At 56.0% G+C, this 12,533-nt stretch overlaps 1 protein-coding gene across 4 annotated transcripts in view; it reads right to left on the reverse strand.

The window, feature by feature from the left end:
• Window positions 1-7,420: 7,420 nt before the first annotated feature.
• Window positions 7,421-12,533, reverse strand: part of UBTF (upstream binding transcription factor) — a 15,076-nt gene continuing 9,963 nt past the window's right edge. For all 4 annotated transcript variants that reach the window (XM_024130439.3, XM_024130440.3, XM_024130438.3 and 1 more), the window contains 13 exons: window positions 12,377-12,510; window positions 12,081-12,222; window positions 11,745-11,786; window positions 11,502-11,615; window positions 11,235-11,390; window positions 10,726-10,860; window positions 10,351-10,461; window positions 9,846-9,934; window positions 9,551-9,740; window positions 8,702-8,749; window positions 8,525-8,596; window positions 8,285-8,428; window positions 7,421-8,199 (listed from right to left, as the gene is read on the reverse strand). In XM_024130439.3, the coding sequence (XP_023986207.1) occupies window positions 8,074-8,199; window positions 8,285-8,428; window positions 8,525-8,596; window positions 8,702-8,749; window positions 9,551-9,740; window positions 9,846-9,934; window positions 10,351-10,461; window positions 10,726-10,860; window positions 11,235-11,390; window positions 11,502-11,615; window positions 11,745-11,786; window positions 12,081-12,222; window positions 12,377-12,510 (1,503 nt within the window). In that variant the 3' untranslated portion in view covers window positions 7,421-8,073. The remainder of the gene's footprint in view (window positions 8,200-8,284; window positions 8,429-8,524; window positions 8,597-8,701; window positions 8,750-9,550; window positions 9,741-9,845; window positions 9,935-10,350; window positions 10,462-10,725; window positions 10,861-11,234; window positions 11,391-11,501; window positions 11,616-11,744; window positions 11,787-12,080; window positions 12,223-12,376; window positions 12,511-12,533) is intronic.

The raw sequence follows: 12,533 nt of genomic DNA on the forward strand, positions 1-12,533 counted from the left end.
GCGCCGGGGCCCGGCGGCCTCTCAGGGTCGCGTCCTTCGGCGGCGGCGGCGGCGGCGGCTGCTCCGGAGCCCCATGTCCGTCGGTCCGTCCTCGCCTCTCCCCGGGGCCCAGGGCCCGGGGCCGGGGGGTCGGGCCGCCCCCCCGCCTCGCCGCCTCACCGGGCGGCCATGGCCCCTTCCCCTCCCTTCTCGTCCCGTCGCCGCCTCCTCCTCCTCACCTCACCCCGCCCGCGCGCAATCCGCGCGCCGTCCGCGCGCCCCTCCCCCCGCCCCCCACTCCAGCCCGCCTCTCCCGGGCGGGGGGTGCGGCGCGAGCCCGGAGCGCGCGCGCGTGCCGCGACCGGAGGATGGATGGATGGAGCGAGCGAGAACGCGAGCGTGCGCGCGCGCGCCCCTCTCCCCCCTCCCTTCGCGCGGGCGCGAGGCCAAGCGCGAGCGCGCTCCAACCTCCTCCTCTTCCTCCTCCCGCCCCTCCTCAACACCCCGCCCCCGCCCTCCCTTCCTCTTCCTTCTTTCGCTTTCGCGCGCCCAGCGACTGCTCGCGCCTGCTAGAAGGGCCCGAGCGCGTGCATCTGCCCCGCGGCCGCAGCTCGGCAGCATTTGCTCCAGGGGGCGGGGACCGGGCGGGGAGGAGGGGCGCCACGCCGCCGTCCAAAGTACCGGCGGACGGGGACGGGGGCGGGGATATGGGCGGGGCCTTCGGGAGCCACCTCGGCCAATTGCCGTCTTGCCTCGGCCCGGCCGGCCCAATAGGATGGCGGTGGGTGGAGCGGCGTTCAAGGTGAGGTGCGCGGTGCGCTGGGGGCGGAGACGTTGTGCCGTCCCGGCCGGCTCCGGGGCGGGGGCAGCGGGTGGCGTCGAAAGAGAGCGCCGGCTCCCAGCCGAGCCTGGGACGCCTTCCGGCCCATGCTCCCCCGCCCTTCCCGCCGGGCTCCCGGCTCTTTTTCCCCCCAGCGCCCCCACCCCGGAGTTCACCCCGAAGCGTGCAGCCGCTTCTGTGAAGAGGCCAGAGTTGAAGTGGGACGCAGCAACTCAGGCCAGAAAACCTGAAGGGGGCTCGTCCGAGCTTCGGTTCCCCGTGTTCCTGGGCGGGTCTCAGCCCGCTCCAGGCCTGAGAACCAACAGACGCCCGAGATGAGGGTCCTCCGCTGAGGGCGGAGGCCGAGCTGTGCCAGTCTGAGCGGAGCGCCCTCCCCGCCCTCATCCTAATTTAGATACCACACCTGCTCGTCTTTCCTGCTTCCGGAACCCACGCTGGACCCCGCGCCCCCACCTCTCCTCTCCATAGCTTGCCAGTCAGTGGCCAGACCCTCACTCCGACCCGGTTCTACTCCCCAGGGTGTGCCCATATCCGCGCGCTCTCACAGTCCCTCTTCTGGAGCAAAGGGCCTTTCCCAGCCGCAGTAGATGCTTAGACTGGCGCTTCCATCTCAGTTACTCTCTGTGTCTGGAGTCCTGTATATGACAGCCCTCTTCCTTCAGAAGATGAGATTAAATGAGGAAAGTCTTAAATCATATACTTGGGACCATCACTGATTCTTTAGTCTTCAGCAGGCATTTATAGAGGCAGTAGTCCTAAGTGGTTAAGACCAGGAATCATCTGAATTTAAATCTGTGGACTTGACAAATGAACTTGAGCAAACGAACTCTCTGTTGCCCCAGATTACACTTTTGTCACCGGGTATAATGATAGTACCTATCTTATTAGGTTGTTATGGGGATTGACAAGTCAGTCCCTGAGAAACTCAGCTCAGTGTGTTTGATAAATCTTAGCTGTTACTCTTAACGGTGTGCTGTAAGGATTCTTATGGTGCATCCGTGCTGGGATGCAAAAATAAAATACAGTTATACTTCCTCAAGAAGTTCACAATTTGCGGGGTAAACAGACCTGTAGGAAAATAATTGCCAGTGTAATAAGAATAAGAGAGCTAGGGACTTCCCTGGCGGTCCAGTGGTTAAGACTCTGCGCTTCCACTGCAGGGGGCACGGGTTCCATCCGTGGTTGGAGCTAACCATAGGGGACAGAGGTGGCCAGGCGAAGGAATCAATTGATGTAAAAGGATTGGTCAGGAAAGGCTGCTTTTAGTGGGAGAGGAGCCAGGTCAAGGCGGGCCAAGAAGGCACTAGATATGTCACACAGAAGCTTCAGAAGTGAAGTGCCCAGGGACTTCCCTGGTGGCGCAGTGGTTAAGAATCCGCCTGCCAATGCAGGGGACACGGGTTTGAGCTCTGGTCCGGGAAGATTCCACATGCTGCGGAGCAACTAAGCCCGTGCACCACAACTACTGAGCCTGTGCTCTAGAGCCCGCGAGCCACAACTACTGAAGCCTGCCCGCCTAGAGCCTGTGCTCCGCAACAAGAGAAGCCACAGCAATGAGAAGCCCGCGCACCACAATGAAGAGTAGCCCCCGCTTGCTGCAACTAGAGGAAGCCTGCGTGCAGCAATGAAGACCCAACGCATCCAAAAATAAATAAATATATATATTTTTTAAAAAGTGAAGTGCCCAGAAGTCTGGGCACTGGCTGGAACATAGGAATGGTTGGGGAAATAGCAGGAAGTAAGCAGGGCAGACCATGCAGGACTAAGGGTGTGCTGAGGAGTCTGCGGGCTTTAACCCTACAGGCCGTGAGGAGTCCTCAAGGGGAGCTGTTTGACTTGCATTTTTAGTAGATCACTCTGGAATGTGGAGTCTGGAGAGCTTAGAAGTAGTAGGTTTTTGTTATAGCTTGAGATGTGTGGGGTAAAGGAGAGAGAGACCCTGAATACATCATTAACCAAGATGGGGAACTCTGAGGAGGAGATGTGAGGATACAGGACAATGAAAAGTTCAGTTTGAGATATGTTGGAGTTACTGTGGAATCAGCTGGTGGAGACTCTCAGAAGGTGTTTGAACTTGAGTCTAGAGCAAAGTAGTGAGGCCAGGACTTCAGGTGTCTCCACAGTGTGAATCAGGAATTCTCCACTCCGATGATCCTGATCTGTTTCTTAGTCTCGGAATATGTCCAGTACATCCTGCCCTAAGGAATTTACATATGCCCGGGAAGCCTTCCTATCTCCTCCCTGTTTACCTAAATCCTTCCTCACTTCTCCACCCCTGGCCACCCTCACAAGAAACTCCTTTAAAACTGGATTGTACTATTCATTTGGCACTTGGCCTGAGCAGCCTGTGGTGGTGACCTCTTTGGGCACGTGGCCGGTCTCCACAGTTAGCACCAGTCAATAAACACTAAGGACTACACTGGTCCAGGCTCTGGGCGAAGTGCAGTGAGCCAGAGAGACACACAGACCTTGTCCTAGTGGGGCTTACAGCCCAGCAAAGCCTGATGTGGAAGAAAGATTGAATGTGAAGGCATCCAGGCTGCCGAAGAAACCAATGCATAGAGATCTTTTAGTCAGGGGGTCAGGAGGCTCCCTGGAGGAAGTGGTCTTTTAAGTGGAGCCCTGAATTAACTAGGAAGAGAGGTGAAGAGGAACATTCTAGGCAGAGAGAACGGTTATGTGTATAGGCAGAATGTGCAGAGGCCTGGGAAGAGAGTGTGGTGTGTTTGAATCTTGGATGGCTTGTGTAGCTGGAGTTGGGCAGAGAGGCCAGCAAGGGCACCAGATCCCCCAGGGCATTGTGGGCCTTATTTATTCCCTCATTCAACAAATATTTCCTTTTTTTTTTTTTTTTTTTCTTTTGGCTGCATTGCACAGCATGTGGGATCCTAGTTCCCTGACCAGAGATCGAACCTGCGTCCCCTGCAGTGCAAGCACAGAATCTTAACCACTGGACTGCCGGGGAAGTCCCTCAACAAATAATTCTTGACTGTAAAATGTAAGCCAGGCACTTTTAGGTGCTGGGATTACTGTAATGAATGAACAGATACGTTGCCTTCTACTTGGAGAGATAGACAATGAACAAGTAAACAGATACAGAAACAAGGAGATGTAGAAGAAGGCCTCTCTAGAGAGGGTGGTCAGGGAAGGCCTGTGAGGTGACATTTGAGCTTAAGTCTGAAGGATGGGAAAAACAAGCTATCTGTAGTGCTGGGGGGATGGCATTTTGGGCAGAGAAAACAAGTGCAAAGGTCCTGTGGTAGGCACGTTTGAGGAACAAAAGATCCCTTGGCTCGATCCTTGTGAGTGATTAGGAAGAGTGGAGTGAGAGAAGGGAGAGGGGAAACAAGGGCTAGGCCTTTTAGGGTCATTGTAAGACAAGGAGTTGTAAGTGTAAGGTCATCAGATTTGTTTTAAAAAGATAGTTTTGGTTGCTGTGTGCAGAATGGACTGTAGGGGGCAAGAGAGCAAGCAGGAAGACCAGTTTTAGGTCTTTGCAGAAGTTGAGCAATGGTGATGGCCTGAAGAGGCTGGGGATGGAAGCAGGTAGACAGATTTGAGAGAGATACGGGAAATGGAATGGACGGGTCTAGGTGAGCGAATTTCACCTTTCACTAAGAGATGAAATAGGGAGTGAGCACTTAAGGATGATACCCTGATTTCTAGATTGAATGACCAGATAGTTAGTGATCATCTGGGGTCTTGGGGTATGAGGTGCCTGCAAGATATCCCAAAGGATACACTGAAGTCTGTACGGGTCTGCAGCTTGGAAGAGTGGTCTCTATAGAGACCACCTTTTGGAATGGTTACTATGGGTGATAACTGGGGGTTCATAGAGTGACTTGAACACCTAGGATAGAATGAGGAGGAGGTGGGACTTCCCCTGGTGGCACAGTGGATAAAACTCCATGCTCCCAATGCAGGGGGCCTGGGTTCGATCCCTGGTCAGGGAACTAGATCCCACATGCACGCTGCAACTAAGTGTTCACAGGCCTCAACTAAGGAGCCCACGTGCCGCAACTAAGCAGCCCATGAGCGGCAACTAAGGAGCCCACCTGCCGCAGCTAAGACCCCACACAACCAAATAAGTAAATAAAATAAATAGTAGAGAAATAAAATCAATCCCTTATTTATTTAAAAAAAAAGAAAAAAAGAATGAGGAGGAGGAGCGGATGCCAGCAGAGTAGACCAAGAAGTCAAGAGACAGACAAGTGGGACTTCCCTGGTGGTCCAGTGGTTAAGACTCCACACTCCCAATGCATGGGGCCCAGGTTCAATCCCTGGTCAGGGAACTAGATCCCACATGCCGCAACTAAGAAACCATATGCCGCAACTAAGAATCCACGTGCCACAACTAAAAGATCCCTTGTGCCGCAACTAAGACCCAGAGCAGCCAAATTCATTGAAAAAAAAGAGAGACAGACAAGTGTCCGCTGGGTGTAATTGATGAACATGTTGGTGACCTCAGCGAGTCACCTCAGGGGAATAGTGGGTGGGAGATGAGGAAATGGGAGACGGTGAGGGGCAAGGAGCTTTTCAGAAGTTTGGCCAAGAGTGAGAGAGAGGCGTGGGGTGAACGGAGAGGTCTTAGATGGCCCTGGGTCGTTAGCCTTTGGTGGTTGCAGGAACCCAGCCAAGGCTAGTGGAGGGAAGGCTGTCTTCCTTAACATCAGAGAGCACGTCATCTCAGCCCAGCCCACTTCCCATCAGAGGTCTGGGTCATTAGGAAAGTCATTCCTAACCCTGGTGAGGCTGAGGGCTCAAGGTGGGAGGGTTACCCCAACTCCCAAAGATGAGCCCTTGCATGACCATGGTGAACACCCCTGACCCTAATGGTTCGTCCCTTTTTCAAGGCAGTGCATTCCGGGAGAAAATAATTTATCTGTTTCCCAAATTCTCAGGCCTTAGTGGTCTGACAACCCGAGGTGAACAAACTGAATTGAGGGTCTTTCCACATTGATACTATCCGGTCGCCCCTGTCTCTACTCGCCCTTCATTGAGTCCAGTGATCAGACAGCAGTCAAACCTTTGTTTTTTACTTTATTGTACAAAAAAAGGGAAAACAAAACTGCCACAGTTGGCCTTCAGCTTAGGCAGACACCTCTAAGCCATTCCCTCCCACCTCCCATGATGCAAATTCAAGTTGCAGTTGTTGAAACCTACAAAAACACTTCTTAAATATTAGAAAAAAAAACGGGGGGTGGGGTGGAGTGAGGGTCCTCCCACCCCAGCCGTCGCATCCCAGTGCCAAAATGCACCGAGTCACCTCTCACAGCACTAACTGCCCCCCCCCACCACCACAGCCCTGTTCGTACTGTAAGAATTCTTCAATTTTTAAAACAGGAAAAAAAAAAAGTGCCCCATTCAAAGTTGTTTTTAAATGAAAACACATTCCGCTAAAACACAACAGCGCAGGGGCACTCAGGGTAATGGGGTTCTTTGCAGGGGCTCTTGGGAAGAAATAGAACCTACGGACCCCTGTACCTAATTCCAGGATCAGGACAAAGGGGAGTAGAAGTGGGGAGTGTCCCTCCCTAGCCCCCACCCCCCCCAGCACCATGGCTAAGGCAAAGCAGATGGTCTGCCTTCCTCTGGGAAGGGGACCTACCTTTCCCATCCCACCTCCTAGGTAGAGTTCCCATTCTTCCCCATCCCTTGGCTTTCATTCAGAGGGGAAGGTGGAAATGCACAAAGCCCCAATTAAATAGGTCACTGACGTGATTGTTTTTTTTAAAAAAGAGAGAAGCCAAAATTTAATAAAAAACAAACCAACAAAAATTAAACCCACAGAGAGGCAAGGTGGCTTGGCTTATGAAGAATCTAGGAATCAGGGAACCAAAATGAGGGGGATGGCTGGGAAGGTTTAGGAGGACAGCTGCAAAAGCAGCTTTTTCAGACCTCTTCCCCAGCTGTGGATTTGGGGAGGTGGGGCGGGGAAGGGAGCACACCTGAGAAATCAAAGGAAACAGGCGTGGGGTAGCTGGAGGATATGCGGGGGGAAAGACAGGAGGGATGTGTGAGTTAAGAGCTTCCAACACATTTCTTGAAGGCCAGGTTCAGAGCCCAGGGTGGCTGGGTGACCCCTCAGATGAGCTGCAGGGGCCTTTCCCACCAAATCAAAGCTTTAAGGTTCACCTGGTCTGTTCCCCCTCCCCACAGTCCTGCTGGATATTGGAGACTAGCAGTAGCTCCAGTGACCCTGACAGAGGGAAACCAGTATAGGAAACATCAGAGTGGCTTCAGTACACCCCCCAAATTGAATTAGAGATCAAGCAAATCAGAAGATACGGAGAAAGGGGCCACCCCGGCCTATCCCCACCAGGATCAGTGTCTCCCTGGCCCTCACCAACCCTTTTACCAGCTTCACAGACTGAGGTGGGCGCTCCCTTCTCTCTTACACGCACAAACGCACACGTGCCTTTGCACACATCCACAGGTGCACCCATGCTATGTATAGGCCACACACGCGCACGCACACGCGCACACACACACACCCGCACATACACTTTTCCATACGCATCAAGACCGTTTTAAAAAAGTCCCAAACCTACCCTCTAAACCCTCCCTCTCCCAGAAATGACAACAGAGACGGCAGCCGAGGTCGGTAGGAAACGTCTCGTTGACAGCTCAGAGCTTAAAAAAAAAAAATATATACACATATATAAAAAACACTTCTGCCCCCTCCCCCCTCCCGTGAGTGGGTCCAGGCAGCTCCTTCCCGCAGGGGGCAGGAGAGGGCCACGGGGCAGTGCCTATTTTCCCATAGGCGCCCGCCCTCCTCTCCCATGTTCCCTGCCTCCAGTTCCAAAGTAGGGGTCCAGGCTGCAAGCCCCTCTGGAAAGAAAGGGGTCTTCCCCAAGCTTCCACCCTCCCTTGGGTCGGGCTGCAGGTGTAGGGGGCCTCACTGAACTCTTTGGGACCCCCCCCCCCCCATCCCACTCCCAGGTCCATTGTCCATGCCGGAACCGCAAGTGCAGAGGGGGGTGGGCTGGGCCGGTCCAGTGGTGGCTCAGTGTGATGGTTGTGCTCCCTGGAGGGCCCCCCAGGGCTGATGTCTCTGAGGCCGAAGAGTTCTGGCCTGGGCGCCTCCAGTGCCTCCCCCCCCACCGTATTTTGTTTAAAAAAAAAAAAAAAAAAAAAAAAAAAAAAAAAAGGGAAAGAAAGAAAGTGGGGGAGGCCAAGGGGCAGGGGACAGAACATGGGGGAGAAACAAAGGTGGTCAGTTGGGAGGGGAGCCCCGGTAGGGCTGAGCCTCAGTTGGAGTCCGAGTCCGAGGAGTCCCCCGAGGAGGAGGAGCTGGAACTGCTGCCCTCGGACTCATTGTCCTCGTCCTCGTCCTCGTCCTCGTCGTCGTCCTCGTCGTCGTCATCCTCCTCATTCTGTGAGGCAAGGAACGTGCAGTCACCAGGTGGCCGTCCCGGCAGGGCCCCACTCTCCCCTCCCACCGTGCCCCATCCACCCCACCTCGTCCCCATCCTCGCTCTCGTCCTCGCTGCTGGACTCGGAGGAGTCCCCGCCGTCCTCGGAGGAGTCCCCGTTCTCGTCATCTTCCTCCTCATCGTCCTCATCCTCCTCATCTTCATCCTCTTCATCGTCATCCTCAGACTCCTGCGAGGGATGGAAGCACATCAGTGGTCCCTGCCACACCACTCCAGGCACCTCGGACCCCCGCTCCCCGTCCCCCTTCTGAGAGGGGCTCCTTACCGACTTAGACTGCAGGGTGGTCCGGCTGGACTTGGGGTTTGGGCCTCGCAGCTTGGTCATGCTCTTACGTTTCTGTAGGAGAGGATGGGGACGTGGGCAAAGGGAGCAGCCATGAGTTCCAAACATCCCCCACCAAGTGCCCTCCTTATCCCAACACCAGCCCGCTCCCAGACTCACATTAGAGATGTACTCTTTATATGCCGCACGGTCCTGGGGAGACAGACTCTGGGGGAGACAGAGAAGGAGGTGAGGGTTGGAACACGACCCAAACCACTGCTGACTGAGCATGCTGGCCAAGTGCCAGGCAGTGGGCTGAGCACTGACCGCCATCCCACCTTCGCCCGTCCCAGTCTCCCCATACCTTGGGTCTCTGCAGAGAACCCCAGGGACCTGAGAACACAGCTCAGTGTTTCTGCTTAAGATGCCCTGAAGCCTTTTCTAAGCTACCCTGTCCTAAGACTGTTGGTTTTCATGTCTGTCCCGTTGCTCTACCCAAACGGAGGCTCCAGATTCAGGGCCTTCCTCAACTCAGAGAAGCCCCACACGATGACTTCCATAGCCTGGCTGCATCACTCCTCCCCAGAAGCCAAGTCCAGAGCCACTGCCAACGCAGTCTGGGGCTCACCAAACTTCTGAAACACTTAAACCCTGCTAATTCCCTGGGTCCTTGGCCAACCTGCCTGGGTGGCCGGGGAGGACATCAGTGACTCTCCCCGCTTTACAGATCTGACTGCTCAGGCAAGGCACAGAAGGGAAGCTCAGAGGCTAGGGGCTGAGCCAGAGTCTTAGGAGAGGTCCCCTGGTCCCAGCTGGAGGGAGGAAAAGGCAGTCTGAGTTGGATCTTCCCACTCCCTAGCTGTGTGACCTTGGCTAAGTTACTTAAGCTCTCTGAGCCTTGGTTTTCTTATCTTTGATAGTAATCATTACCCTGAAGGACTGCTAAGACACTGAAGGAAATCATGAACGCAGACCAGCCAGCACGATGATGCTTCCGTCTTCCTTCCTAGGGTCCCCCGGCCCTCTCACCTTGACCCAGAGGTCCAGGTGCACTTTGTACTGCTTCTGCTGCTCCTCGGCCTGCTTTTTGTAGTGCTCCTTCTGGCTCTGGGAGATGCGCTGCCAGCGGCTGCCAATCTCCACCATGCGCTCCTTCAGTGGCAGGTGGTTCAGCTGCCCGTTGGACAGGAGCTCCTGGGAGAACTTCTGGTAACCGTTCCTGGGAGGCGGGGGTGTTGCAGGGGAAGGTCAGGAGACCCACCAAGCCGCCGTCCTGCCCTGACCCTCCCCATCCCTAGGGTGGAACTCCAGCCCCCAGACTCACATGGGAGGCTTCTTGGGTTCTCCCTGGAACTTCATCTTCTTGGATGAGTTTGCAGCAGCCGGGGGTGCCCGCCTCTCACTCAGCTCTCTCTGTGGGGACACCCGGCAAGGTCACACTCATCCTCCCGCCTGCCCCATGCCATCAGTCCTTAGCTGACTCTCCTTTTATGTGCCAGGAAGGAGGAGAAACTGAGGCACGGCCAGGGAGCAACTTCCGAACAACTCACATCTGTGCCAGACAGGCACTGCCGTCCGGAAGTGCTTCCATGATTGCACTCACACGACTAGTATCATTGCCCCCGTTTTAGTGATGCATCACCGAGGCTCAGAGAAGGAAGTTAAGAGACTTACTTAGGGTCACACAACCCAAGCTGGGACTTCTGGCTCCAAGTCCCACGCAGTGAGGAAAGCTGCCCACCCAGGAGGGTGCTCCTGAGTTTTAAGTGGAGAGAGGTGGCCCCAGCTCCATCCCACCCCACCGCGCTAACCAGAAGCCCTCTTTCTACCTCATATCGCTTTTGGTCTTCGGCCGCCTTCTTAATCCACATTAGTTTCTCCTTCTTTTCCATGTTGTTCCAAGTCATCTCCATGGCTTTCAAGGCCTTCTCCCGGTCGTTCTGGGGACAGACAGGGGTGTCAGCTGTGGGAAGGGTCACCTAGGGCTGGAGCGGGTCTGCATGGGCGGTGGCAGAACAACCCCTTTCCTATGAAATTAATAATAAAGCAACTACTTATCCAGAAAAAAAAGAGAAAGAAAAAGAAAACGGAAAAACAAAGCAGAAAGACAACACCACCACACACAGACACACACAAACCAAAAGAAAGAAAAAGAAAAGGAAGAAAAAAGCCCCCCAAACAACCCCTTTCCCACTGCCTGCCACCTTGAAGCGGGCCAGGTAGTCGCCGATGACACTCTGTTGCCAGATCTCCTCGGCTCTTTTGGGCGACTCTGGCAGCTTGCCTGGCTTCCTCTCTGACTGGGCCTTCAGTGCTGCCTCCCGGGCCTTGTACTTGGCCTGCGGAGGGGTGGCAGAGGCGTCAGCCTTCCGGCCACCCCCAGGGGGCGCACGTGGCTCGTCCAGCAGTTGAAGGCTCTCCCCGCCACCGGCAAGGGTGGGGTGAGCAGAGGCGTGGGCCGGTGCAGATGTCTCCTGCCAGGGGCTCAAGCGGCCCGGCGGCCCTGCTCCCCAGGGAGCCCACAGCCCACAGCTGACAGCTTCCCGCCTTCCGGTTCCGGCTCGCTGGGTTCCCAGCCCCACCATCCGCACCCAGGCACCCTTGCGGCTCACACCCCACACACACCTGGGGCAGGGTGAGGAAGTACAGCTACCCCCAGGGGAGAAGCAGCCCAGACTCTGCCCGGCAGCCCCTCCGGTCTGACAAGCCTGACCTTTTTCTTCTCTGACAGGTCATTCCACATGCGGGCCAGCAGGCGGGTCAGCTCGCTCTCTGAAAGCTCAGGCCGCTCCTCTTGCAGCTGCCGCCGCTTTTCTTCCGAGAAGATGAACATGGCTGACACAGGCCTCTTGGGCTTCTCCGAGCCACCCTTGTAGATGTGCAAAGAGGGTCGGGGTCCACGGGGTGCTCACGGGGAGCTCACGGGGAGCCCCGCCACCCCCGCCCCACCAGGACCTGCTTGGTCGTGCCCCCTGCCCACCTTGCCCCCTTCCTGGGAGGGCTTCTTGGAGGCTGGGCTGGTGGCTGGCTTCCTGTTGATGTTCAACATCTTCTCCTCCCCCAGGACCCGCTGCTGTTCCTCCTCAGGCAGGCTCTGGTGGGGGAAGGGGCAGCACAGGGCTGAAGGTCTGGTCCCCAGGCTGCTTCCTGGCTGCCTTAAGGGCGTTGCTCACCAATCCGCCGGCCTCTGTCTGCCCACCGCCCTCCCGAAAGGCACACTCACCTCTAGAAAACGGAGCAGTTCCACCTCATAATCTTTCTTTTTCTGGGGAAGGAAGGGGAGTCAGGGTCATCACGGGGGCAGCCTCACCGGAGACCCTCCCATGCTCGGGGGACAAACAGTAGCCCTCAGCAGACCTTCCAGAGCCTGGACAGGGCCTAGTCTCCCTCCATAGATGGTAAGCGCGAGGCCCGAGAATCTGCCCGGATCAGCCCAGATGCTAAACCTAGTACAACACCATGTCTGAAGCAGGTGCCCAGGGGTCAGACCTCATGCTTCAAAACCCCAAGGTTCTCCAGGAGTCCTCCCTCTCCAGGGCTGGCTCCTGCCACGGCTCACCTGGTCGCACTTCTTGTGGTAGGCATCCTTCTCCTTCTGGGAGAGCAGCTTCCACTGCTGGCTGCACAGCACCATGCGCTCTGTGCTGGGCACGTCCTTCATGTTGGCCATCAGCTCTGCGCAGTACAGCGAGTAGCTGTTCCTGTCACAACCGGCAGCAAGGGAGGAGCGGCCCTGTGAGCGACCTGGGAGGCCCAGGGCGGCAGCCCCCTCACTTCCAGAGCCTGGGCTGAGGCCCTTCCCCAGCCCGGCTCCCTAGCTGCCCACTCGCCCACCCGCCCCAGGGCAGCGCTCACGGAGGTGGCTTGGTGGGTCGCCCGTCAAACTTGTCCTTGAGCTGGCGTTCGGCCTTGGTGAGGGTGGACTTGGTGATGCCCTCCTCGCTGATGTTGAGCTCGGGGTGCTTCTGGATATAGTCACGCATAATCTCCTGCAGAGTGAGGCGGGGGGGGG

Source organism: Physeter macrocephalus, unplaced genomic scaffold (genome assembly GCF_002837175.3).
Source record: "Physeter macrocephalus isolate SW-GA unplaced genomic scaffold, ASM283717v5 random_392, whole genome shotgun sequence".
Taxonomy (NCBI): Eukaryota; Metazoa; Chordata; class Mammalia; order Artiodactyla; family Physeteridae; genus Physeter; species Physeter macrocephalus.